The following is a 25,803-nucleotide window of genomic DNA, read 5'->3' as shown; positions in this document are numbered from 1 at the left end:
GCCACTCCTGAGCCCAGGGCACCTGGCATCACCCACAGCTAATCCTGCCTGCAAGAACTCTGAAACCTCCTGTTTTAGAACTGGAATGTGTTGGCTGACCTGGATTATTTTGGCTTCGTGACGTCAGTGCTATGGGGAAATGCTCTTTGGCAGTAGCAAAGTCCACGGAGGGCATGAACTTAGGGAATGCTCTGGTGAAAATGTAAGGGGCTTTGAAACAGGGGAGATGTGTGCCCCTCCCCCCACCTACATCCTCCAAAGCCAAAATTATGCTTTCTCTCTACCTTGCTGTCTCCCTTGAAATCTGTATTCCTTTCAGCAGATAATGGCAATAAGCCCTTTATGTGAGTAGGATTTGGGGCTACTGTTTCTCATCCGAGAATCTGTCCTGTGCCAATGAGTTTGGGCCTCTGGCCCACATGTTAATTATTGTACCAGGGTTCCCAGAGTCGACTGGGGACAGAATGCCTCTTTGGCTAGGAGAGAGGTATTCTGGTAGGATTTTTTTTAGAAGCATTAATCTAGTTTAGAGAGGCTGTGAGAGTGAAAATGCTTGTATGCTTCAGTGATGTTTGCTCCCTCTTGTCTGAGCTCTTAACTGGGGCTTGAAAATCAAATGGTAATGAATCTCTTGGGATATTGTGAACTCATATCAGCAATAATCATTTTTTTGCTGACATTAGTCCCAGGAAATAATAATAATATTTTAGGATGCAAAATGGTGGCAAGGAAGTCTAGTGGTGTGTGTTAGTGTAGAAAAGAAAGTTCCCTGAACTAGGTGTGAGAAGGGGTGTGTTGGAGTCTGGGCACCTCTTCAGTTCCCTAACCCTCAGTTTTCTCATCTGTAAAACAGGAAGAATGTCCTCTGGCCTGACTCAGATGTTTAATGTCAATTAAATGAGGCAATGAATGAAAAAGCCTTTGAATTGGCCTCTGTTTTTGCCAGTTATTAAGTACATGCCTTCTTTTCTTGGCTATTCTTTGAGAGAGAAGCATATGTTTGAATTGTGTGTTGTTTACTACTTTTGGTTGCTAGCTATGTTTCTACATTAAAATTTAATATAATTCTACACAGAAATTGAGCACAAGGCAAATCCAGCTTTATTTGGGTTATAGGTAAATGGGGCAAGGTAGAAAGAGTCGGTTCATTATGAATCTAGTATCCTTTGGTTAAGTTGTCCTGATTTCAGGTACTAGGATCCATTGTTAGGTCATGCGTCCAACCATGCATTTCAGTATCTCATTCAGAAAGTGTGCTCTCTGTAATTAAATGGTGATAAAAAGCTATCAGAACAGTGAGCATAGGACAGAGGCTTTGCTCCTCTCTTTGTGTCTGGAAAGACAGTGAGCAACCCAGACCAAAAAGAAAGAATCCTTTCATCATGCCCATCAGAGCAGGTGACGTGTTTTGGCCGACAGGCCCAGAATTTCACCCTTCAGCTCCTTTTACAATTCCCAGGTGAATGGTGCCTGTCACCAGGATCCGCCAGGTCTAGTTTTGGGAAGAACATCCTGCAGACAGCTCGGTCAAGGCTCTGACACTTTTCAGCTGCTCCTTAGACAGTTTCTACCAGTGACTAATGTGAGGAAGGCAGTGGGGCCTAAACAGTCGGGAATTCTTCCTGCCGAAAGCCGTCAGCCTCAGCATGCATTTTTCAGGACGGGTAACACATCTGAACGTGGAAGGGCCTCTGGCATGTCTGTTGTGAAAGGGAATCTCCCAGTGTTGAGAGGGAGCACGATGTGTTTGGGGGAAAAGAAAGAAAGCCAGTGTGGCTGTCATCTACTGCTGGTAGGGAGGTGGGTCTGAGATGAGTTGGGGGGTGGGGCTGGCAGGGAGAAGCCAGTCAGGGCCTCAGAGACCATGACAAGGAGTCTGGCTTTGTCCCAAAAGCAAAGTGAAACCACTGAATGGTGTTAAATGCCGCTGGAGGAGGTGGGATCAGGATCAAGCATCATCGGATTTGCATCATCAGATTTGCATTTTGGAAGCAACACTCTGGCTACTGTGTGGAGAATGAGAGGGAAAAGGAGGCCAGTTAGGACCTGTTGGGATCCCCCAGGCATAAGATGATAAGACTGAGACAAGGGGTAGGTGGTACAGGACATCTTCTGCTTGAGGGGTATTGCATGGTCTTGATTCCCTGCAGCTCTTATACCCTTTGTACTACTTAAAATAATGATCTGGCATCTATATTAGTTTGCTAGGACTGCCATAACAAAATGCCATTCATGGATGGCCTAAACAACAGAAATTTATTTTATGATAGTTCTCGAAGCTAAAAGTCTGAGATCAAGGGGTCAGCAGGGCTGGTTTTTTCTGAGGCCTCTTTCCTTGGCTTGTAGATGATCATCTTCTCTCTGTGTCTTCACGTGGCCTTCCTTCTGTGCATGTCTGTGTCCTGATCCCCTCTTCTTATAATGACAGCCGTCTTATTGGACAGCAGCTCACCTTAACGTCCTCATTTTAACTTAGTCATCTCTTTAAAAACCCTGTCTCCAAATACAGTCACATTCTGATTCCCAACATACTTTTTTTTCTTGGATTCCCTATAAAGCAGAGGTTCTCAACCTGTGGGTCACGACCCCTTTGGGGGTCGAACGACCCTTTCACAGGGGTCGCCTAAATACATCCTGCATATCAGATATTTTCATTACGAATCATAGCAGTAGCAAAATTACAGTTATGAAGTAGCAACGAAAATAATTTTATGGTTGGGGGGTCACCACAACATGAGGAACTGTATTAAAGGGTCGCGGCATTAGGAAGGTTGAGAACCACTGCTATAAAGGGTATTTAGATAACCTTCAGCATTTTTTTTCTTTTATTTTTTTTAATCCTTTCCTGAAGATATGCTTTTATTTGAGAGAGAGAGAGAGAGAGAGAGAGAGAGAGAGAGAGAGAGAGAGAGAAACACTGATTGGTTGCCTCCCATATGCGCCCCGTTCAAGGAACAAACCTGCAGCCTAGGCACATGCCCACAACCTTTTGGTGTATGGGACAATGCTCCAACCACAATTTGTTACTGTCCACCCCCACCCTCCCCACACATACACCTAGTAACCACATTATGTATAGGAAAGGTTGCATAACCATTTGATGAATTTCACTTTGGTTTTGGTCTTCCACCAGATGTTGAACTTGAAACTTGACTGTGTTGTGATTTCTATTACAGTGTGGTTTCGCCACAGAAATTTCCTGTACTGATTACTTCTTGGGAACAAGTCTGTTTCATTTGCCTTCCTTGTGGGTGCAAGCAATACCTGTTGTAGGAAACAGCTGTCAAGTTATCCTGACCAAAAACTTATCCTGATGAAACTCCTCATTTCATCCCATGGGTGTGTCTAAATGTTTGTTTAATGCCCACAAGAATACTCCAGGGTATGTAAACATGAGTAGCATCCCTCCTCAAGTAATTTACAATCTGCTAGGGAAATAAAGCAAGCACAAAAGTGACGATATTATGACACTATGCTCCAGGTCAGTGTGGCTTTCAAAATGTGGTATCCAGACCAACTGCATTAGTATCACCTGGAAACTCAGCCCCACTCTGACCTACTGAATCAGGAAGGGGAGGCGGGGAGCCTAGCAATCTGTGTTTTGATATCCTGGGATTCTGATGCATGCTCAAGTTTGGGAGCCACTGCTTAGTCATACGAAGTACGCATCCTGACGTTGTAAAAACAAAGAGAGCTCATATGTGGAGGGGAGTGAGGGGGGAGACCTGGATATATTTCTAGAAGTATGTTTCATACGAGATAGGCCTTGAGGAGTGGGTTGGATTTTGATGTTTATATATAGATGATCATATTTACTACAGTTGCCATCTGCATGTTTATGTATTGCTTTTGCAAAAGTAATTAACAGCCTGGACTCTAACTTGAAAGATATGCTAGCTGTCCTTCCTTGCATTTTAACTGGCTCAGTATGAGTTGAGGCTTCCACCAACATATGCTCAGTTATAGAACTGGTATTTATGGTTGGAGGCATTTTGTTGGAGGATACTTTCCCTCAAAACATTGCTTGAATTGGAGGATTGAGATTCTGCCTCTGTATCCTGAGACAAATCAGGCCAAAGCATCCTTGAATGTCATAGTGGGTAGGGATATCTAGTCTAATAACCCAGCCACATGACGCCTGAGCTGGCCTTGAAAGCTGGGTGGCATCAGGACAGTCAGCACAGACACATACTTCTTCTGCTCCCCAGTGAAAAATTCTATAGCATGTGTGGGCAAATTAGGTCTCAAAGGCCAATTCTGGCCCACTGCCTATCTTTGTAAATAAAGTTATATTGGAACACAATCATGCCCATTCATTTACATACTAGTGTCCTGGTGCACGAAATTCATGCACATTAAAAAGGGATTAATTAGAGGAAATATTTTAATATTGCTATTTGCCCTTTCTCTATAATAGAAGTGTCAGAGATGAAAGAAAATTAGTAAAATGTATATGAAAATCTTCCCCCTGTCAGAGTCTGGGGCGCGCTGCAGGACCCAGAGTCAAGTCCCCACCCACCCACAGCACCTCAAAATCGTGCGAGAACCAGACCCAGCCAGCCCCACCCCTATTGGGCGAGATCCAGACCCAGCTGGCCCCACCCTTGTCAAGCCTCGCCAGGCAGGGGGGTGTAGCCTCAGGGCCCCCGTCAAGCCCCGCAGGTTGGGGGGCATGGCCTGAGGTCCCCTGTCAAGCCACACTGGGCAGGGGGTGCAGCCTCAGGTGCCCTGTACCGGCCCAACACCACATAGCCTCAGGTCCCTGCTAATTGCTCGTTAAGGTTCCTTACAGAAACCCCACTTCCACTGTGGGCACAGCCATCTTTGTGACAGCATGACAGTCCATTTGCATATTCTCTCTTTATTAGATAGTATTGTCTCTGGCTGTGTTTGTACTACCATAGAACAACATTTTAATCCCCGCCTTAAGACTTTGTAGAAACTCTTAAATTGCAAGTGACCAAAACTCAGTTCAAATTACTCAAATTAAACAAGAATCTATTGGCTTCTGGACCTTTGAAGTCAAGGAAAGTCTGGGTGGAGCAGCTCCTCTTGAGACCCAGATGGACTGTCTTCTCTATGTGTGCTGCTCTAGTCAGTAATGTCTACCCACCACCTGTTACTGACTCTCCTCCTACTCACTCAATCTGATGAACTCTCTGCCTTCACTGCCCATCTCCATTTATTGCATCCCGTCCACTCTGCTAAGTTCAAATCTTTTTTTCTGGTATGGTGGATCCTGCAACCATAACATGAACACTAGACTTGGCATAGGAAGTCCTGTTCTAGTCCTCAGTCTGCTATTAAATACAAAAACATGAGATAAGATGTCAAGACACTGAAAATCCAAAAGCCCTCAATAAACATAAGGGATTGCTTTTATTTTAGAATCAAGGCATATTTAAGCTAGAAAAGGCACAAAAGTTCACCTTATCCTGGTTGTCTGGGTGACAAAATGATGTATTAATGTGTTTTATTTGACTCGCATAATGTTCTTTTTATTTGTTTAATATTCGAGCCATCCTATAAAAACTGGGAGATTTTACTTTAAAATCCAGATGTCTGCTTTCACTGAGCTCATGTCCCCAGATGGCAGGAAACCAATGAACCAAGTAGGGGCCACCTATGCCTGTTTGGCCACATCTTTCACTCCTTTCATCTTACCCCAGCCCACTCATTCATTAGCATGACCTACCTACCCCCTTAAGCACTGAGTTTGTGCTCCCTAATTTAGTACAGTTATACATCTGATTTCCAAAGACCTGATTCCTGTCTGTTGAGCCTGGTGATCATGCAGCCCCAACCAACTTCCCACATGTGAGAAGCTCGCAATCTAGAAAGGCAGCCCATTTAATCTCTGGACAGCTGGTAAAGTTTTCCCTGTCTAATCCATCCTCCTTAGCATCCCAAAATGGGTAAGTGACCTGCCCCAAATCTTCCACTGTGTTGGAAGACTAGAAATCAAAGGTGTCAGTATGACTGACCAAGCTAATAGTCTTTTAACCCCACCTGATGGAGGTATTTCTGTCCCATGTTTTTACCCACTCACTAACCTCAATTCCAGTGTAGGGGTGGAGAGGTGGATTTTTTTTAAAAAGTCATTCAACATCAAGTTTATTTATATATTTACATTTATAAATATTCTAAAGAATGGGGGTTGGCAAAATGTTTATGGAAAGGGCCAGATGGAGGCTTTGCAGGTCAACTACTCAACTCTGCTATTTTAGCATGAAAGTAGTCATAGACAACACGTAAATGAGTGGGCATGGCTATTTTCCAATAAAGCTTTATTTACAAAGACAAACAGTGAACCAGAATTGCTTCTCCATCCACAGTTTGCCTACTCTTGATATAGAACCATGTAGTGGGCCAGCAGAAGAGGTGTCTATGTCTATGTGGGGTGTCTGGATGCCACCCATCTTGCAAGGGTCAGCTCAGGTGTGGCATTTCCAAGCAGCTTGCCCTGATTCCTCTGCAGGAAGTTATCTCTATGGCATTAGTATTCCTTTAGTACAAAGTTTTCAAAGTTGTTCCAGGGACCCTGAAAATGCCTGAGACCCTTTGCATGGTCCACAGGATCAACCCTGTTTTTGTGACAACCCTACAAAGTGTTTTGCTTTTTTCACTCTCATTCTCTCATGAGGACAGAGTGGGGTCTTCCAGAGGTGAAGTACGATGAAGGCATCACTCTGACCGCTAAAGGAATGCATGCATCTGGGTTATTTTGTGTGTGTTTTTAATTCTCAGATATGATTTCTATTTCTATTTCTACTACAGTAAATACCAATAGATGCAACTCACCAAACCAAAAACTCTTTGAGGTTCACAATAAATTTTGAATATGTAGAGAAGTCCTGAGACCAGACAGTTTCAGAACTGCTACCGCTGTGCTTTTTTTTTTTTACTACAAAATGCTTATGTTGTAATATGGATTTTCAGATAGTCTCTGCAGGAATGTCATTTTCTTGTAGATAGGAGCTATGCTAACTAGTGTGTTTTATGATTGCACAGGAATTTGCACAATGTAGTTTTATTTATTTTAAAAATGTTTGTAGTAAATGTCCAGAGGGCAGATCTTGTGCTTGGCATTAGGACTAGAGAAGTGAGCTCAATAGATACTGTCCCTGCCTTCGTCAACCTTAGAGTTTAATGAAGGAAAAAGAGATTCAGCAGATAATCATGACTGATGATATCGCTATATAACTGAAAATGTAATCAAGGGACAGTACCCAGGACTGTGAGAACCAAAAACAGTACAGGAATTCTGTGAGGGGCCTTTGACCTAAGATCTGTGGGATATCGAGGATCTATCTAAAGCAGAATTTCTCACCCTTGACACTACTGATGTCTTGGACCAGATCATTCTTTGCTGGGAGTGGAGAGAAGCTATTTTGTGCATTTTAGGATGTTTAGTAGCATCCCTGGCCTCTATTCACTAGTGCCAATAACACATACACACACTTATCACACACACCTGGGTTATGACAACCAGATGTCTCCAGGCATTGTCAAATGACCCCTGGTGGGAAGGGTCAGGCGGGTTGGGAAATTGCCCTCAGCTGAGAACCACTGATCTAGGAAAGATGTGTGGTAGAACGGCCATGGTGGTGTGAGAGATGCTTGTGGCTGGGACAGAGCTGGTGGAGATGGAGAAAGGCTAAATTTTTAAAAACAAAAACCATCTGCCAGGATTGAGTGAATTAAATGTGTGTTTAATCTACCTTATTAGAACATCATTTCATTGCCAGTCAATTTTTTTAAACATATGTGAAGGTTGGCAAACACATCAGTGAAAATATACTGTGTAATACCCAAAGGATATTTGGCATGTTTTCTAACAGCCCTTTAATATGCATTAGTATCAGATACCAAGATTTCTAAAATTCTCATCTCAGTGCCAAAGACTGTGTGAGTTTCCTGGTCACTAAACCAAGGGTTCCCAGCCTTCAGTGAAGAAAAGACCTTCCATAGGAGCTTGTTTGAAATTTAAAGTCTGATTCGGTAGATCTGGGGTAGGGCCCAGGAACCTGCCCTTTGACAATCCACACCTCCTCCCAGGTGATTCTGAAACAGGTAGTTAGCTGATGACTTTGACGAACACTCATGCAGCACAAAGCATCTCCATGGAGAAATTTATTCCTGTTTCACTTCCACCACTGACTTCTGCTGATCAGCCATTGCTCTCACCTACCTCTGGGTGTCTTTGTTCGTCTCCAGAGTGGCTGTAAGAAACTTTCCCTGACTGGTTGGATGCTCCCATAGCATAGCATCCTTGGTTCCACAGAGTGCCTGCAGCAACAAGTGACTAAGAGTGGCTTAAACATCTGCACATCCAGTTTACAGAACAGGAAGTCCAAAGAGGGGCAGATCCAAGGCAGGTTAATTCAGAGGCTCAGCATCACTCGCAAGCACTGGGTTCTTTCCCGTGTAAGTGGCTCCCCTCAGAGTTCATCATGGGCAGTAAGGCTGCATTCCAGTGCCCCAGATGAACACCCACCTCCAGGAGCCAAAAAGAGCTAAGAAAGCCTCTCATTTCACCTGACCTCCCCTGGGTCTCACTGGCCAGAGGTATATCACATGCCTTTGCCTAAGTCAATCAGTTGTCAAAGAATGAGATTATCAGAATCAGTTTCACCAACCAAGATTCCCTCCCCAAGACTGGGAGGGGTCACAACCTTTCCTGAAAGATATGGCTACTCAGGGAAGGATAAACAAGAATGAGTTCCCCCCCAGGAGAGAGAGGTTAGCAGATGGGGAGATGAATGTCTGGTGGGAAAGAAACAATAGTGCCCCCTTCCATTCTCCTCTTCCTCTCTCCTAGCACTTTTCCCACCATTTCCACAGCTGGAGTGTGAGTCACATGAAGGCAGGGACCTGTTCATCTCATCCATCATTGTGTCCTCAGCTAGAAGCTGTGGGTCATTTTAGATATATGAGGTCCAGCATGAAGTGGTCCAGGAATATTTGTTTAATTTAATTTATAGATTGTGACTTAGATAGAAAACTATGATTAATTAGGATATAAGTACTTGGTTGCAAGTGACAAAACCCCAATTCAAACTAACTCATTATTTTAGAAAGTGACTATACAATATTGGTTAGTATAATTGGGTTTCAGGCCCATCTGGATCCACAGAGTAAAGTGTTGCATTTGGGGACCTGTTCATTCTTTCCATCTCTAGTAGGCTCTCTCACCATTGGGGCAAGATGGCAGCAGGCCCCCAGACTACCTCCTTCTGGCTTAGCAACCCAGATGGCTTCTACAAGAGCTCCTGTAGAAAAATCCCAGAGAAGGATAAGTCATGTGTCTGCCAATCACGTGGAAAGAAGATTGGGGTTCTCTGATTGGCTAGGCTTGGGCTACTTTCCAGTCCTGTGTAGGAATAGGGTCAGCCCACCTAAACCCCATGGAATGGGTTCCCCTGGGGAAACAGAGGTTCTTTTGCCAGAAGATGCAGAGAGCAGATGCTGAACAAGCAAAACAACAGATGTTCACTACATTTTATGTATGAAAAAAAGCTGTTTGCAGGGCTTTATACATAGGCCAAACAAGAGAGTAAACATTTTTCCCTACTCCCCCAGACTATACAAATTAAATGTGAAACTGAATGATGCTTTGTTTCCTAAAGATGAAAAAGCAACTTTTGTCCTTTGATTTTTTGGGGAGGACCTTTGTTTTTATAAAATCTTTTATTTCAAAAGCAAGTATTCTTCATCTTTCCTCCTATTATCTTTTAGTCTTTTTATTCTTTTTCTTGGTTACTTATCATGTTCTTGACTTTTTCGTCCCACATATCATGTATCAACAGCCTACTGAAAAATATTAAAATGCCATCTCTCCATGGTGCCTTCCCAATTTTTATTTCTTTCTCTCTATTCCCATACCCAATCAGAAATAATTCATAAAAATCTTAGGACTCCATGTTTGGACTTCTTTGATTCCTTTACCAAACTCTACCTTAGACTGTAGCATTTAGGGATATATATATATATATATATATATATATATATATATATATATATATATATATTCATCATTCATTTATTTGGAAAGTATGAATTGATTGCCTGCTAGTACCAGGTACTGGGTTCAGCATTAGATAAACAATAAAAAATAATCTCCCCTACTCCATCCTGGAATTTCTTTGAAGTAGAAGCTGTGTTTACTTTATCTTTATATCTCCACAATATTTAGCTTTATTTTATTATTGTTATCATTATCATTATTATAGCAAGCTTTGGCACAGCACTTGAAACATACCAGACAATGTGGTAGGTGCTTTATGTACATTACTTCCGATCCTTTCAAAAGTTCTGAAAGGTAAATATTATTAACACCATTTTACATATGAGGAAGGTAAGGCTTGGTGACACAGCACCTTGCTCAAACTTATAAAGCCTGTGAGAGGAAGAGACTGGATTTGAGCCCAGATCTAACAGGTTCCATAGCCTGTTCTCTCTCCAGACCACAGAAACTACTCCATAACTACCCTGTAGAGCAATTAAAATTTGCTTCTGTTTTTCTGTGAAGGTTGATCCACCACCTTGCATCTGGAGTGCAGGATGTAGACTTTGACTAGTGAATCCTGTAGTGAGGATACATCTGAAAGGGCCCGTATTTATCTTTATTCCTCTTGTGACCACTGGCAGACATCTTTGAGGCTACATCCATCCATCCCCAACCCATACAGTCACAATTTCAAATACATCTCTTTTGAGAGGCCTCAGACCTTGGTTTCTTGATTGGCAACACTATAGATCAGGGATACCTAATAGAACTTTTTACAGTGATGAAAATGTTGCATTTCTGTGCAATCCAGTACAGCTGCCACTAGCCACAGGTGCCCATTGAGTACTTGAAATGTGGCTCATATGCCTGAGGAACTGAATTTTAAATTTTATTTAATGTTAATTCATTTTAATTTGAATAGCCAAATATAACTAATGGCTACCATATTGGACAGTGCAAACCTAGAATAATTTTTATCATTCTTTTCACCTCTGATCTTATACATATTACTAGAGGTCCAGTGCACTAAAGTCATGCATGGGTAGGGTCCCTAGCCGCCTTTCTTCCCCAGCTGATGGCTAGGGCCTTCCTTCATTCCATGCTTCCCCCTGGTGGTCAGTGCATATCATAGCAAGCAATCGAACTCCTGGTCGGTCAAACTCCTGAGGGGACACTTTGCATATTAGATAGATAGATAGATAGATAGATAGATAGATAGATAGATATAGATATAGATATAGATATAGATATAGATATAGATATAGATATAGATATAGATATAGACATAGATACACACACACACACACACACACACACACACACACACACACATTGGGTTGTCTACAACATTTTTTAAAGAAATGGCATAAAGCCTAACTGGTTTGGCTCAGTGGATGGAGTGTCAGCCTGCAGACTGAAGGGTCCCAGGTTTGATTCTGGTCAAGGGCATGTACCTTGGTTGTAGGCACATCCTTAGTAGGAGGTGTGCAGGAGGCAGTTGATCAATGTTTCTCTCTCATCGATGTTTCTAACTCTCTATCCCTCTCCCTTCTTCTCTGTAAAAAATCAATAAAATATATTTTTTTAAAAAAAGAAAAAAGAAATGGCATAAAGTATTGCAAGGAAATGGAATAGGAAAACTATCAGGACATATCACGTGTGCTTAGAATAAGTGTTGTTTGTGAAACTTTTGTTGCACATATTTGTGTGCTAGGTCATGTGGCGAAATTGATTTCTTCTAGTGAGTCATGGGCCCCAAAAAAGTTTGAAAACCTCTGCTTGTCCCTGAGTAATGTCACTGAGACCTTGAGAGTGCCCTGCTTATAGGGTGCTCTCTTCTCTAGCCTGGGGTTCTGCACGGCCTCATTTCGGGAGTATTCTGTTCTTCCAGGTCCTACAGGCATGTGGTGAACATGCGACTTCTTGCAGATGGTAATTGGAAGTGACTTTGTGGTCATCTATCTGTCTGGATGCAGCAATCCCAAACTGGTGGCCCATGGGCAGAATCCAGCCCACACACACACACAGCTCTCTTTGTGACCCTGACGTGTATTTGCAGGACAATAATCCTCTGGGACCCAGGAGTTTCTTCTCCTTTAAGTAGGCCAGTCTTACCAGCTTGGTCCCTGTGGGTCGATTTTCCACTGACATTACCTGCCTGGTCCCTGAAAGTATTTTGTATTGCAACTGTGTTCAAAATGCATAGAATGTTGGATTGGAAAGGAAACTGAGAGATCACAGTGACCCCAAACTGGGGAGTGCCTGGCCTGAGACCTCACCAAAAGTTAATGGGAGAGTAAAAAGATGAGAAGAAAAACCAGATATTAATAGAAATCTTAGTAGGACTGAGGAGGAAGGGAAAAAAGAAGGGAGGGAGGGAGGGAGGGAGGGAGGAGGAGGGAGGGAGGGAGAGAGGAGAGAGGGAGGGAGAAGATGGTATGCAGTGGAATGATGGCAAGCTATCCCGTCAGCCCTGGGCCTGGCTATCAGGGCAGATTTCTATGAGGGAGGCCTCTAGTGTGCGGTAGTCACACTGTAGGAACATCTGGTGAGAGGATGACTGCAGAGGCCATCAAAAGCCCTTGTAGAACTTTGAGCAATGGGATAAGCACTTCAGACACCAGAGAGGACGCTTCCAGGAAACCTCTGCCCTCTGAGAACTGAGGCTGCTTAGGATGGCTTTGAGAATTCCCTGACATGTGTGACCTACACCTCACTTAGCCTGTCCTTAGGCACACTATCCCTGATATGAAAAGAAGGTATTTTCCTGCTGGTCCTGGTGTGGCCAGCATGATGGGGACCCTGAGCAAGTGCCTCCCCTCACCGAGCCTCAAGCTTCGGGGCTGCATCTGTAAAGGCAGGAATGTGGATGACAAGGGGCAGAAGGTGCCTTGATCACTATCTGGGGGAGCGAAGGAGTCACAAGTAGGTGACATGCCAGGCCCTACCCACTGCAGTCACAGCTGCTCTTCAGCTCCAGTGCCTGCAAGCACCTGGCAGTGCAGGAGGGAAGCCGGCCAGGGGCGAGGCCAAAGGAAGAGGTAGGAACCATGGTGATCTGGAAGGGTTTAAAAACAAACACCAGGCCGCCCAAATAAAGCATGTCTGGGAGCCACATCCAATGGAAGCAGCCCCAGTCGAGGGGATTTCCCTGGATGAGCACCAGGTCATCGTGTGTTTGCATTCCATGCAGGGTTTACATTGGAATCAATATAACCTAGAGGCCATGTCTTCATTTCAAAAAAGGGTTCATAGCTTTAAAAAAAAAAAGTGGAAACCTCCAGATGAGGTGTTTGCTCTATGCCAGTGGTTCTCAACCTTCTGGCCCTTTAAATACAGTTCCTCCTGTTGTGACCCAACCATAAAATTATTTTTGTTGCTACTTCATAACTGTAATGTTGCTACTGTTATGAATCATAATGTAAATATCTGATATGCAGGATGGTCTTAGGCGACCCCTGTGAAAGGGTCGTTCGACCGCCAAAGGGGTCGCGACCCACAGGTTGAGAACCACTGCTCTATGCCCTCCACTCTGATACTGAAAACCTGTAAGTCCAGGGGAGCCCAGTGGCAGCTGATGATCTTGGATTTCCCACAGTATATCAGGGCTTGACGGCCTGCCAGGGCCTCAGGAAGCAAACATTGTACAAGTATTAAAACCCCTGGCTCAGAGGCCAAGGGCCTGAGTCACTCACAGCACGAAGACAATCACTGGCTTCCTGGAGTTCCTCTATTTCCAACATGGTTTCCAGGACCCCAGACGAAACCCAAATAGTATTTTTCAGATAAGCGCTAGAGATGCTGGGAAGGGTGCCACCAGGCTCCAGGGCCAGGCAGCCCTGGTCTCCCTGCTGGGGGTGCTTGGGCAGGTCCCCCTTTCCCCTCAGCCACACTGGACAGGAGGAGGCTCTCCTGGGAAGGCCCCCGAGGAGAGGAGGGGGAGGAGAGAGAACTGAGCCTCCCCTAGACCCACGGATGCCCGTCTGAACCCTAGCTCTGGCACTTACACGTATGTGACTTTAGGCAAATGAACTAACCTCTCTGTGGCTCAGCTGCTCCACCTTTACAGTAGGGATCATGTAGTCTCTGCCCCGTGGAGCTGTTGTAAGAACTAAATGAGGAGATAGGTACGAAGCACTTAGCACAGGGCCTGGCACGTAGTCACTGCCCAATTCACGTTAGCTGTGTTGAGCTATTTTTACAGCTCCTCGGTGTCCCTGAGTGGGGGCTTGGGGAAGGCAGAGAGGGACAGAGAGTGACAAGAGAATGCCCTGGGGATTTTCCCCTTCTCCACCAAATCTTGTCTGTTCCTCAGCCACTCTTGCACAGTGCTGTATACCATATTTTTAAAACCCTTGACCAAGCGTGGCAAGATGATATTTTTGAAATGCTCACTGGTAACTGGTATTTCCCTTGCCCACCCCTGCTGCCGCCTTCCCTCTGTTCAATCAGCGAGGCCTCGGGGCCGGGATGGGCAGCAGAAGCCAGAGACAAGAGGAGTCGCTTCCTGGCTTTTGAGTTTCAAAAGTCTGTGCCCTCAGAACAGGAAGGATTTATTACAAAGCTAAATATTCTAGAGACAGAGGAGGCAGAAAGGGCTCCTTCTCCCCCAGCTAACAGGATGATTCCTTGGCCCAGCGGTGGGGAGGAGAGCCCTCAGGGAAGAAATGAGACTCGGATCTCTGGAGTCCTTAGAAAGAGGCCCTGTGCCAACACCACCCCAGCGAGCAGCAGAAGGGTGGGGCGGGGGTGGGGGTGGGGGAACTGGCTGAAACTGTGTTTCTGCTTGTCTTGAAATAGAAACCTAGTTGACTTATAAGAAAGAAATGAGGTTTGGGTTTTTTGGTTTAATCTTAAATTCAATCAGACATAAGCTATAGAGATGTTGGGGGTTTTTTTATAATCAGGAGATTAATATAGAAATAAGTGAAAAGTTAACTCTGGGACATTATATCTGGACGGCTTTCTGAATTTGCAAAAGGAATGACAAAATGCAGTTCCCATTTCATCAGGTGACTCCACACAAGTGAGGGTGCGTCACTGCTGTCACAGGAGGCACCTCGGGCTTCCTCGCCTGTGACACCACTATGGAGGGGCCCATTGGGTCTGGCCCAGATCCTTCCTGTAGAGCGGTAGCGTGGCAGCTGGCTGTCAGGCAGGAGCAGCCGGCCTGGCCAAGAGCATGTGGCTCTGACACATGTCCTGACAACACATTTCTGGAGAAGGCAGCGTGAGCCATGTTGCCAACCACACGCCATGACTGTGGAACAGGCTGATGAGCCTGGCACAGAGGCTGTGGAGGAGTTTCTGTTGCAGCAAAGGTTTCACAATATCGTCCTGGGGTGACAGACTGTGTAATGACCTGCTGACACGGGAAACTGTGGCCAGGCCGGGACCATCTGCGCAAGGACCCGGGGATTCCCAGGGTGTTCCCACCTCTGCTTTGCTGCAGCTGCCTGCACCTGCAGAGCCTGCCTCCCAGGGCCCAGGCACGCACACCTGTCGGGCTGTACCTGAGCCAGGGAAGCTGCTCAAGGCGGGGTCTGGGGGCAGCCATCCCTGCTTCTTCATCATCTGCCATAGATGCTGTTTCCTGGCCTGGACGCTAGTACCCTCCACTGTTACTCTTATGTCTTTGTGAAATATATATACACATCTTTGTAATCAGTTGGATAATGGATGGATAATTACTGTGGGCAGAAAAATTAGATGCCCTTTTAGCCTCCCCCAAGCCCACTGCCTCCCCAGAGGTAACTACCACTGTTGGTAATTGTGTGTGGCAGGCAGTAGAGCCTAGTGGGGAGAACACAGGTTCCAGAGTCAGACTGCCTGGGATCAGATCCTACCTCTGCCATTGACTAACTGTGACCTTGGACAAGTGACCGCAGCTTGCCAGGCCTTCTGTAAAAAGAGGATGATAATAACAATATCCCCTCGTGAGTTATGAAAATTCAATGAGATGACATATGTAAATTGCTTAGCACAGTTCCTGACAGAGTAACCACACTCTAAGTACTGTCTTATCCTGCCAGACCTTTCCTTATGCATTTACCCCTCCCATTTCTTCATGCACTGCTCCTTAAACTCTGCTATGCTTCTGAATCCTGAAACACGGACTCCCCCAGCTATTCTATTGCTAAACCTCAGCATGACTCCAGGCCTCTGGTGATGTAGTCTTTTATGGAGTCTCTCTCCACCTTTCCATGACCCTGGGGCTCTGTACCAGCCCAGCTCACCCTCTAGGTTTGCCTTGTCTTTCATCCTGTTGTCCCAGAAAGGGCACCCCCCTGCACTGATGGAGGCAGAAATTGCTGTGTGAGCTCAGATGAATCCCTTCTCCCTTCTGGCCCTCGGCTTTCTCACTGGTGAAGTGAAACCACTGGACTCATTTTATTCATTCTGTTATGTATTCTGTTATGAATTGAACACTTATTCTATCCTGGTACTAAGGGTACAGTAGCAAACATGACAGAAATGGTTCCTGCCCTCATGTGGATCACAATCTAATGTGTAGATTGTTACCAAAAGCAGCTCTCGCAGTCTCCCTATCGGAGTTTTCGGAAAACAGACTGCTCACTTAGTGTAAGTAAGCACGCACAACAAACACTCGAACGTGTCCTCCTGGAAACAGCAGATGTGCCCAAAATACACCGCCCCAGGATAACATAAATCATAGCCTCTCCTTCCCACAACAGGAAACACCCAATTCACACATTCCTCTGCAGGGTACATCAGAAGCATGTCAGCCACCCACCTCTGTGGCCTACAGAAACCCATAAACAGAAAGCACTCAGAGATGGGGAAGAAAGCAGAGGTTACTTAAGGTGGCGAATGGGCTGCAGCCCAGGGTTGTTTTTTCCTTGACAGTCACCAAGGAGGGAAAACCAGAAAAGCTTTGCCCAGGTTGGACTGCTTCAAAACTGGACTTCACAACGTCCGAGCCAAGCTCAGTGGCAAGTGATGGGGGTCATTTTGAAAGAATTCCTATACATACTGGATTACCAGTAGGCATGCACGGCTTCAGAGATCCTTTCCCTTAATTATTGCTAATGTTTAAGCCCAAGTTATGGGCCGAGCAGTGTACTAAGCACTTTTATGTAATCTAAGTAATTTAATACTCACAAGTGACCTGAGTTATTCCCACTCGAGACGTGAGCAAACCGAGATGGGTGCCACACACTTAACTTGCTCAAGGTCACGTGACCAGCAAGGGGCAGGAGGGGAACACAAACCCAGCGCTCCTGACTCCAGCATCCACACCATTAACCTCTGTGCCTGCGCTCCAGCCCCCTTCAGTGCAGGGTCCCACATCTCTGTGGTCTTATCCTGCCGGGAGCCGGTCCATGCTTGCTGTTTCAAGGGACCTGGCATATATGGCATACTGTTCTTAATATGTTTGCTCACCTTCTTGGCACTATGTGTTTTAACCAAGGTCTCTGAGAAAGGTTGTTTCCCCAGGTAGGGATTTTCCCCTGAAGTTAGGGAGGGAATAAAACCTCTTAACTAGTGCCAGGTGGGTAATTAATCACTTTAACTACGAACAATCATGCTTAAGCTACATAATCTTTACTCCCTGGAATGGAGATAAGAAACGCCCTAACCTTTGTAGTAGAGATTGATAGGATTGAATCAACTGGTATAAATACAGATGTAATAAGACAGCAAGACACAGAACTTAGAATACAGAACCAAGAGAGACAGAACCTAGGCACAGAACCTACACAGAACGTTCTCTAGAGACAGAAGAACTTCGCTGGAGAGAACATGGCAAAAGTTCCTGGACAGAAACTGGCCTCAGAACCTAGAGACAGAACCTAGCGAGAGAGCATGGCAAAAGATCCTGGACTGAACCTGACTACAGAAATTGGCAAGAGAACCTGACTAGAACCTGGTGACTGAACCTGGCTGGAGAACCTGGACAGAACCTGGCTGGAGAACCTAGCAAGAGAACATGGACACAGAACCTGGCTGGAGATCCAAACCAGAACTTCACTGGAGATCCTAAGCAGAACTTCGCTGGAGATCCTGGCCAGAACTTGGCTAGAGATCCTGGCTAGGCCGCTGATGAACTGAATGCTGCCTCCATGTCATTCCTTCTTCGCCGACTCCATCCACACCTTTGGGGACCCCTGGACCTGCTGGGGTTGGACCCCAGCATTATCCCAGCGAACAGGACCAGTGTCATGGCCATGATTCAACCCCAAAATCAGACACAAGGTCCCTGTTGGTAACTACCACCTACTCTTATATGCAGACCCGCCCCTAACCTTCAGGCAGACAGCTTTCTACCTGTGAGGTGCCTGGATCCACACTGGGGTCTCCTCCTCCCCTGTGTTTGTCGCATCCCTGTGGACACCCCCAGGGTGCCTGGGCTCAAATGAAGTGGTCGGGAAGCCTACGTGACAGCGGCTGCACCCGCTTGTTTTCCTGGGCCCCGGGGGGCTGCGAGCTCATTGCTGAGTCGGTTCATTCTCTGCTTGATGTTTCACGGTTCAACCAGAAGCCCCACAGTTTTTATTACACTTCCAGCCAATTATTCACAGTTGTTACACTGTCTCCAAGTCAGTTTTGTCACTCTTTTAATTATACCCCAGCACAACGTAGGTGCTTCTACCTTTTAAAGACTATTTTAAAGATGACTCTATTAGAATGTGGGAACACTTGTATCTACAAGGTCAAGTGACCCTCAGGGGAGGAAAAGTATTGTGCAGGCATCGCATCAGTAAAGAGAAGGTAACTTAGGTCATGTTTTTATGAGAGAGGCAGCATGCCATTATCTGCTTTTAAAAGTGACTAATAAATCTGATAACATACAACACAGTTTAAAAGTGAGACCAGTTAGTGGTGAGAAGAGAGTGTGGAGGGAGAGAAAGAAGCACAGAAAAGGACTCACAGAGCCAGAATCAATTTTTTTTGTTTGTACATAGGTATTTATTATTAAAAACACTAGTAAAATTCAGGTAAGATTAACAAATACCTTATGCAGATCAGGAAATACTAGGGGTGTGTTGAGTATGAATTTATAAATGGGTGATGTTATCTTTACTTACCTGTTTTTATTTTATTTTTAATATATTTTGATTGTTGATAGTATTACAGATATCTCCCATTTCCTCCCCTTCCCCCCCCCCTCCACCCAGCCCCTACCTCCCCACCCAGGTCTTCACTACCCTATTACTCATGTCCATGGGTTATGCATATAAATATGTAAGTAGTTTATCTCTTCTTTTCCCCTATTTTTATTTATTTTAATGTTGACATTATTGTAGGAGTCCCCTCTCTCTCCCTCCCCCATTTGCCCAGCTCCAACCTTCCCCACTTCCCCCTTCCTTGGCTTTTACCAAATTATTGTCCGTGTCCATAGGTTATGCATATATGTTCTTTAGCTATTTCCTTTACCTTCTTTATCCAGTCACCCCCACCCTCTCCCCTTGGGCACTAGCCAGTCTGTTCCATGTATTCATGCTTCTGGTTCCACTTTTTTAACTGGAGGGAATTTTATAAATCATTGTGTCCTAGCTCCTCAGTGACTAAAGAGGGAATGGAGGCCAGGAGAAGTTAGATTATTTGCCCACAAGTATAAAGCAAGGTATCAGCAGAGAGGGAATTAGAACCCAGGTTTCCCCAGCGCTGTCTATGAGAGAGAAACACAGGAGATGAAGACCAGGGTGAAGGAGGAAGAGCCAGGTGAGGGAACTGGATGCTGCATTGTTCAACTCAGGCTCCTTCTACCTCACCGGGAGGCCATCGCCCTCCCCTTCCACTCTGTTGTGCTCCAACAACTTTAAATCATCTTTGTAACATTTGGGAAAAGCTGTACTCGCAAATTTAATTATGGAATTAAACTGTATTTGCTTTTAGAACGCTAAAGACTTGGCATGTGTATAAAAGAGGACGTAGTGTTCCAGACCCTTAATTTTTTATCTCGTAGGCATTGACTAGCTAGTTTTCTGTCTTAAAAAATTATACTGACAGCCATCATCAACTGATTTTCTTGCTTCTATTCTTGGAAAGATTAAGATTGTTCACTCCTGCAGTGCCTGGAAATCTGTGATTTTTTTTTTTAAATCAGTATTTATTTCACTGCTCAGAATTTTTTGTTTCCAGATCAAATTCAGGATGGGTGAATGTGTGTGTAATTGGTTCCTACTGCAAATTATTTTTTAAATACATCTTTAAAACTCTTCAGGGATAAAACAAAACAAAACAAATAGCATGATTTAAGCCTGAGGTGGTATTCCTGAATTAATTTGCACATGTATTTTTATATAAATAGAATTCAACCAGGTTTCATGCACTGTCCACCTCTCAATGCCTGGTATACCATTTGTGAAGCTATGAGGCTTCAGTTTCTACTATGGCATCCACTAGCCACCTGTGGCTGTTTAAATGTAAGTTTATATTAATTAAAATTTAATGTAATTTAAAATTAAGTACCTCAGTCACACTGGCGGCTACATAGGGCTAGCGATTATTCTATTAGACAACACAGATATAAAAATTTCATTTCCATAACTCAGGAAGTTCTATTGGCCAGCACTGTTTGAGGACTAGTCACTGGTAATGTCTCTCCCACGTGCCCTTTATTGGCCAAATAACATTAAACAGAAGCCAGAGATTCCCTGCACACAGAAACATCACATGATTTATGTGTCTAAACTTTTTAACTTTGTAGATTATTTCACAGGTAAGAAGAGCTAATGTCCTTTGAGGCCGTGGCTGCTCTCAAACCTTGCTCGTAAGGATAGTTCCTAACACATGAAGCAGTTCAAAAATTCATGTGTAAGTCAATTTAGAATTCAAAAGACATTTGCCATAAGACAAATGTTATAAATCATGTGACTTTCTGAGATGAATCACTTAGTACTGAGATTTTTTTTAAAATCAGTAGAAATAATAACCAGCAGAAAATCAACAATAAAATGTTAGTGTTTCAGGATAGGGGGTTATAGATCTGTGGGAAGAAAGATCATACCTCCACACACACAGAATAAGATTAGGTTGCTAATTTAATTAGCCGAGGATACAAAATCTTATTGGAAATGGGGTGGCTTCCAGGATCAGATGTGGACCAGAGTTCTAGCGGCACTGTCTGGATAAGGAAAGGTCTTCACACATCTTAAAGCTCAAATCTGGCTACACCGCTGCCCTTTTATAATCACAGCTTACACCAGCAATCTGGAAGAACTCACACCAGCGATGCATGCATCGCTGTTCATGGGACTTTGTACAAAATTCAGACATTTGTGAATTTCCAGCCACAGTCAGCATCACCAAAGCAGTACCCTCATCCTGAGAGAAGCAACAAAGTCAAGGCAGGAGGCACCATCAGTAAATGGCCCCAGAAAGCCCATTTTCCCAATCCATTCCCTCACCCTGATTTTTTGCCTTTTTATCTGACTGGTTCAAAGACTGGATTATTACTGAAGACCATGATCACAAATTCATTTCCCCAGAAAATCAAATTAGGAAAAATCTAATTGATCTTGTAAGTTGGTTCTTGAGAAATAAGATAGGTTAAGTTAGAAGAGGCAGATGAAAATTTGTGCAGTGATTCTGGAGGGACTTTTGGTCATTTCTAGAGCTCTGATCATCGGGGATGATTATACTATTTGTTGCTATTTTCAGACTCATACCTTTGTTTCCCCAGCAATAGTAGATCACCACACTGCTCATATAAATAAGGTCATATTTTTTTCACAAACTCGGGGCAGAGGGGAGAATGAAATATTTTCCAACGATATGGAACAGGAAGAGAAGAAAAGGAGATAGGACTAAAGAGAATGTTTATGGACATTCTGGGGAGGAAGGAAGAATTGCACTGAGCTGTGGGGAGAATACGATGGTCACGGTGTACTTTTTGAAAGGCTTTATTGTATTAATCCATTTAATGAGTTAATTTGTGATTTGGTTAATTAGCTAACTCATTTAATTTGTGTCTTAAATTAAAAACAGGAAAAAGAGTTGGCTAAGGGGCTTGGATTCCATGAAAGAAAGACTTGTGAGGGTATTATTCTCTCACCTCAGATAGCAAAGTTGTCAGAAGCAGTGTCATGGCTAAGGAAGTAGCTCTTTGCCCTACAGAACAGGTATGATTCGGGATCCCTTTAAGTAGAAGATAATCAAAAGTCCTGCTTTCCTGTTCTATGTATTTAAAAAGAGGAGGGTGGGTTACGGAGATGATCTTTGAAAATCTGAAGAAAGGTATAGGAAAATGCACATAACACCAGATTTTATATTTAATTAGCAAGAAGTATTAAACCCCGGGTGTATCAGTCAGGATATGCTGCAGCAACAAAAAACATTAGAGGCTATAACCACAAAAATGTTTCCTTGCTCGTGGTAGTTGATGATCATGGGTTAGACAGCTCAATCAGGGATCTAAACTGACATGTCCCCACACACCAACTGGGGTATCATTGGATGCTGGGCTATGGAGAAGGCAACATGGCAGATCACTTTTAATTAGAAGTGGCAGGCAACTACCATTTCATTGCCAAGCAAGTCACCATGTGCAATCCTTCATGTGCCTAGAATAACAGATTCAAATTTCAGTGAACAGACGTAACAACTACCACACTAGGTACAGAGCCCCTGAACTGGGTGATTTCTAAGTTCCTTGGCAGTTCAAGGTTCCTGTGAATCAGAGTAACTTATAATATGCTTATTCAGAGGTTAGCCAGTAAGTCAACATGTCTAAATGATAGACACCAAGAGGGACTGAGAAGTACAAATTTGGTAACTACAAAATAGTCATGGTGATGTAAAGCACAGCATAAGGAATATAGTCAATACTGTCGTAAACTATGTATTGCCAGGTGGGTATTAGAATGATCAGGGTTAAATATAAATGTCATAAATTATATAAATGTCTAACCAGTATTCTGTACATCTGAAACTAATATAATATTGAATGTAAAAAACATCAGTGAAGCACCCAGATCTCATCCCTAATTTTTGTCCCTGCTTCCAACTTGGGACCAACTAGAGAGAGTCAAGTGTGCACCCCTAACTGGGCTGGGCTGCATATCTGGCGCTTTGGCCAGACGAGTCATGCTGTGCTGTCTGTTCCTAAAACACATAGATAGGAAGGTACTGACATCAGGCCAGGCCTTGAGATATGGTCTCATGGCCCCTTCCCAGCATGCAGGCCTTCTTTCTCAGAAGGCCCGGAAGTCTCATTCCAAATTTGGGAGACAACAGACTGGAAAAAGTATAAATAAAGAGAGTTTCCTCCATATTGGGGTGGCCCAGAATTTGAAAGACACATTTTTCTCTGGGCCTCCACAGAATTTAATAATAAAATGTAACTCTTGCAGTCGCTGCTGCAGTTCAGCCTCTGCTTCGGCAGGGTGCTGTAACTGTAGTCACCTGGCCAGCTTAATAAAGGCTCTTAAATTTAAATTCTGAGTCGGTGGTCTATCTCACTGAGTGAACCCATAACACTAACCAGGCACATAGGACACCCTACTTCTACTTGGCCTCCTAGAACTTCCCCAGGCCCACAGCCACCAGTCAGGGAAAACCTGGATCTTTCCCTTTTCCCACCAGAAAGCTTTCCCACTTCTCTGCCTGCCTTTGAGTCTCTACCAAAATGCCAGTGATGGGGGCTGACTCCCTGACTATAGCGACCTTTGAATAAAGAGCCTTTTCTTTTCTATTAATTAATTTTAAAGAGACACCAATTCCCCTTCAATCAGATCATCTTTATAGCCAGGACAAGAGTGAGCCTTCCCCGAATAGAGAATGAGCAGAAGTTTTTGGACTTTTCCACTTTGAGTGAGAATGAAATAACAGTGAGAATGAAGTAATGGTGCCACTGGGGTCTTCCTACAGGAGAGAAAACACGGTTCCTCACTAGCACAGTTATTCCAACAGTTTACACATAATGAGGTTGGAACAGACAGCTGCTAATATCCCTCCCAACCCTGATACTCTGAGTTCTAGGCAGGTGCCTACTGTGATTAAATCCCAGGAGACCAGATTTTAGAATGGTCGAGCAAAGTCTACCTCAGGGAAGGGAGATTTAGAAAAGCACCATGAGAAGGCCAAAGCAAGAGAACAACAGACTCGATAGGCTAGTAGAGCTCTTGAACACCGTTAAGTGCTGCCCACTGAGTCCAACCCCCAGTGACTTCAGCCCCTTCAAATCTCCACCACCTCTTTTTTCTCAATTATGCACTTTTGACATTTTCTCAATGTTATGGAAAGTGCTGTTCAAAGGCATCTTTAAGATGAGTCCCCTTGTCAACCTCCTTCCAACTAGACTGCCTCCCTTTGTGCCTCTTTTATAGAAAGTCTGTGCTACCATTGACCACACCCATTTTCTAGATGTGAAAACCGAGGTACAAGAGGGGATGTAACCTGCTTAACAAAAAGGCCTGTTGTCAGCCACCCTTTTCTTTGTGACCCTTGAGTCAACTGCAAGACCTAAATTCCTTTTGAGAAGTTTGGGTCCTGGCTTTGATCCAGAGATCACCCCCAAAAATGGTATTTCTGGATTATTTACCTTAAAATACTCTACTTCCTCTTTTATTTTTTTTCATTTGTGAATCTGGCCTCTATCATTGCAAGAAAAGTTTATGCTCACTCATATATAGTCTCTGCTTGCCTAAGGAGATTTATGGACTCCCATCTTAATGCCACTTCCCTTCTAATGATGCCTGAGACTGGCATATTCAGCCTGATGATGTATTGAAGGTACTCTGCTCAGCATTTGCACCCTTTCTGCCTTTTCTTCCAAGATTATAATGATGTCTTATGGCAGACTTTGTAAAGAATGAGAGCCTTATGGACGGTGATCACTTTGTTTCTTCCCACAGTTCCTTATCAGCAGAATCCTTACAATCCCCGGGGCAGCTCCAATGCCATCCAGTGCTACCGATGTGGAGACACCTGCAAAGGGGAGGTGGTTCGAGTCCACAATAACCACTTTCACATCAGATGCTTCACCTGTCAAGGTAAGAGGCCCAATTTCCCAGCTTCCTTCTCAGATTCCTGGCTGTGCTCCCATCCCAGGGACAGGGGCATGCCACAGAGGCAGGCAAAACAAACAAGTGAGAGAGAGAGAGAAAGAGAGAGAGACAGGCCTAAAGAGACTTCCCTCAAGCCTGTTATAATAATTCTCTCTTAAGCAGTATGGAGAGAAAAGGGAGGGAAGGGGGTGGGAAGTGTTGGGATATGGGGGCGAGAGAAGGGGCCTGGTGACCCCAGAATGATAGTGCTGACCCAGAAGGAAAAAGGCAATTCTGCATGCTTACCTTACACCTCTTAAAAAAGTCCTGCCCTGTGCCTAAAATCCATTTGAGAGTGAATGAAAAAGCAAGCTGTCCTGGCTAAAATTCAACATGGCTCTGAGGTGAACATTTATTCTATGACAGTGTGAAGAACTGCATTAATGTGACTGATACTTCCTGAGGAGCCACTCCACACCATTGATGTATATTGAATTTACGGCCAATTAAAACCTCCAGATCTTTTCATTTTGGTAACTGCTTCCAACCTCAGCCTCATGTATCTGAGGTTGACTTCCCCTGCCACTGAGGAAAATCCTGGATTTCTTTCCTTGGGATCTAACTGAATTCAGCACTGAGCAAACAAATTAAATATTCCCCAATTTGTTTATAGAAGCATAAATGGGATATATTTTAATTGATGTGATTTAAATTTTATATTGGGAATTTGAAAACCCCTTTAATGCAAGTTGACCTGCAAGAGTACCTTAGTGAGTGACCATTTTTATATCACCAGAAACTGAGGTAGGACAAAGATAACAGAATTGTTATAAGGAGGTT

At 44.1% G+C, this 25,803-nt stretch overlaps 1 protein-coding gene across 8 annotated transcripts in view; it reads left to right on the top strand.

Moving 5' to 3' along the window:
* ABLIM3 (actin binding LIM protein family member 3) overlaps positions 1 to 25,803 on the top strand; it is a 106,114-nt gene that overhangs the window by 17,939 nt on the left and 62,372 nt on the right. For all 8 annotated transcript variants that reach the window (XM_036312567.1, XM_036312566.1, XM_036312571.1 and 5 more), the window contains exon 3: positions 24,832 to 24,969. In XM_036312567.1, the coding sequence (XP_036168460.1) occupies positions 24,832 to 24,969 (138 nt within the window). The remainder of the gene's footprint in view (positions 1 to 24,831; positions 24,970 to 25,803) is intronic.

Source organism: Myotis myotis, unplaced genomic scaffold (genome assembly GCF_014108235.1).
Source record: "Myotis myotis isolate mMyoMyo1 unplaced genomic scaffold, mMyoMyo1.p scaffold_m19_p_6, whole genome shotgun sequence".
NCBI lineage: Eukaryota > Metazoa > Chordata > Mammalia > Chiroptera > Vespertilionidae > Myotis > Myotis myotis.
This window is presented reverse-complemented; position numbering and strand designations above follow the sequence as displayed.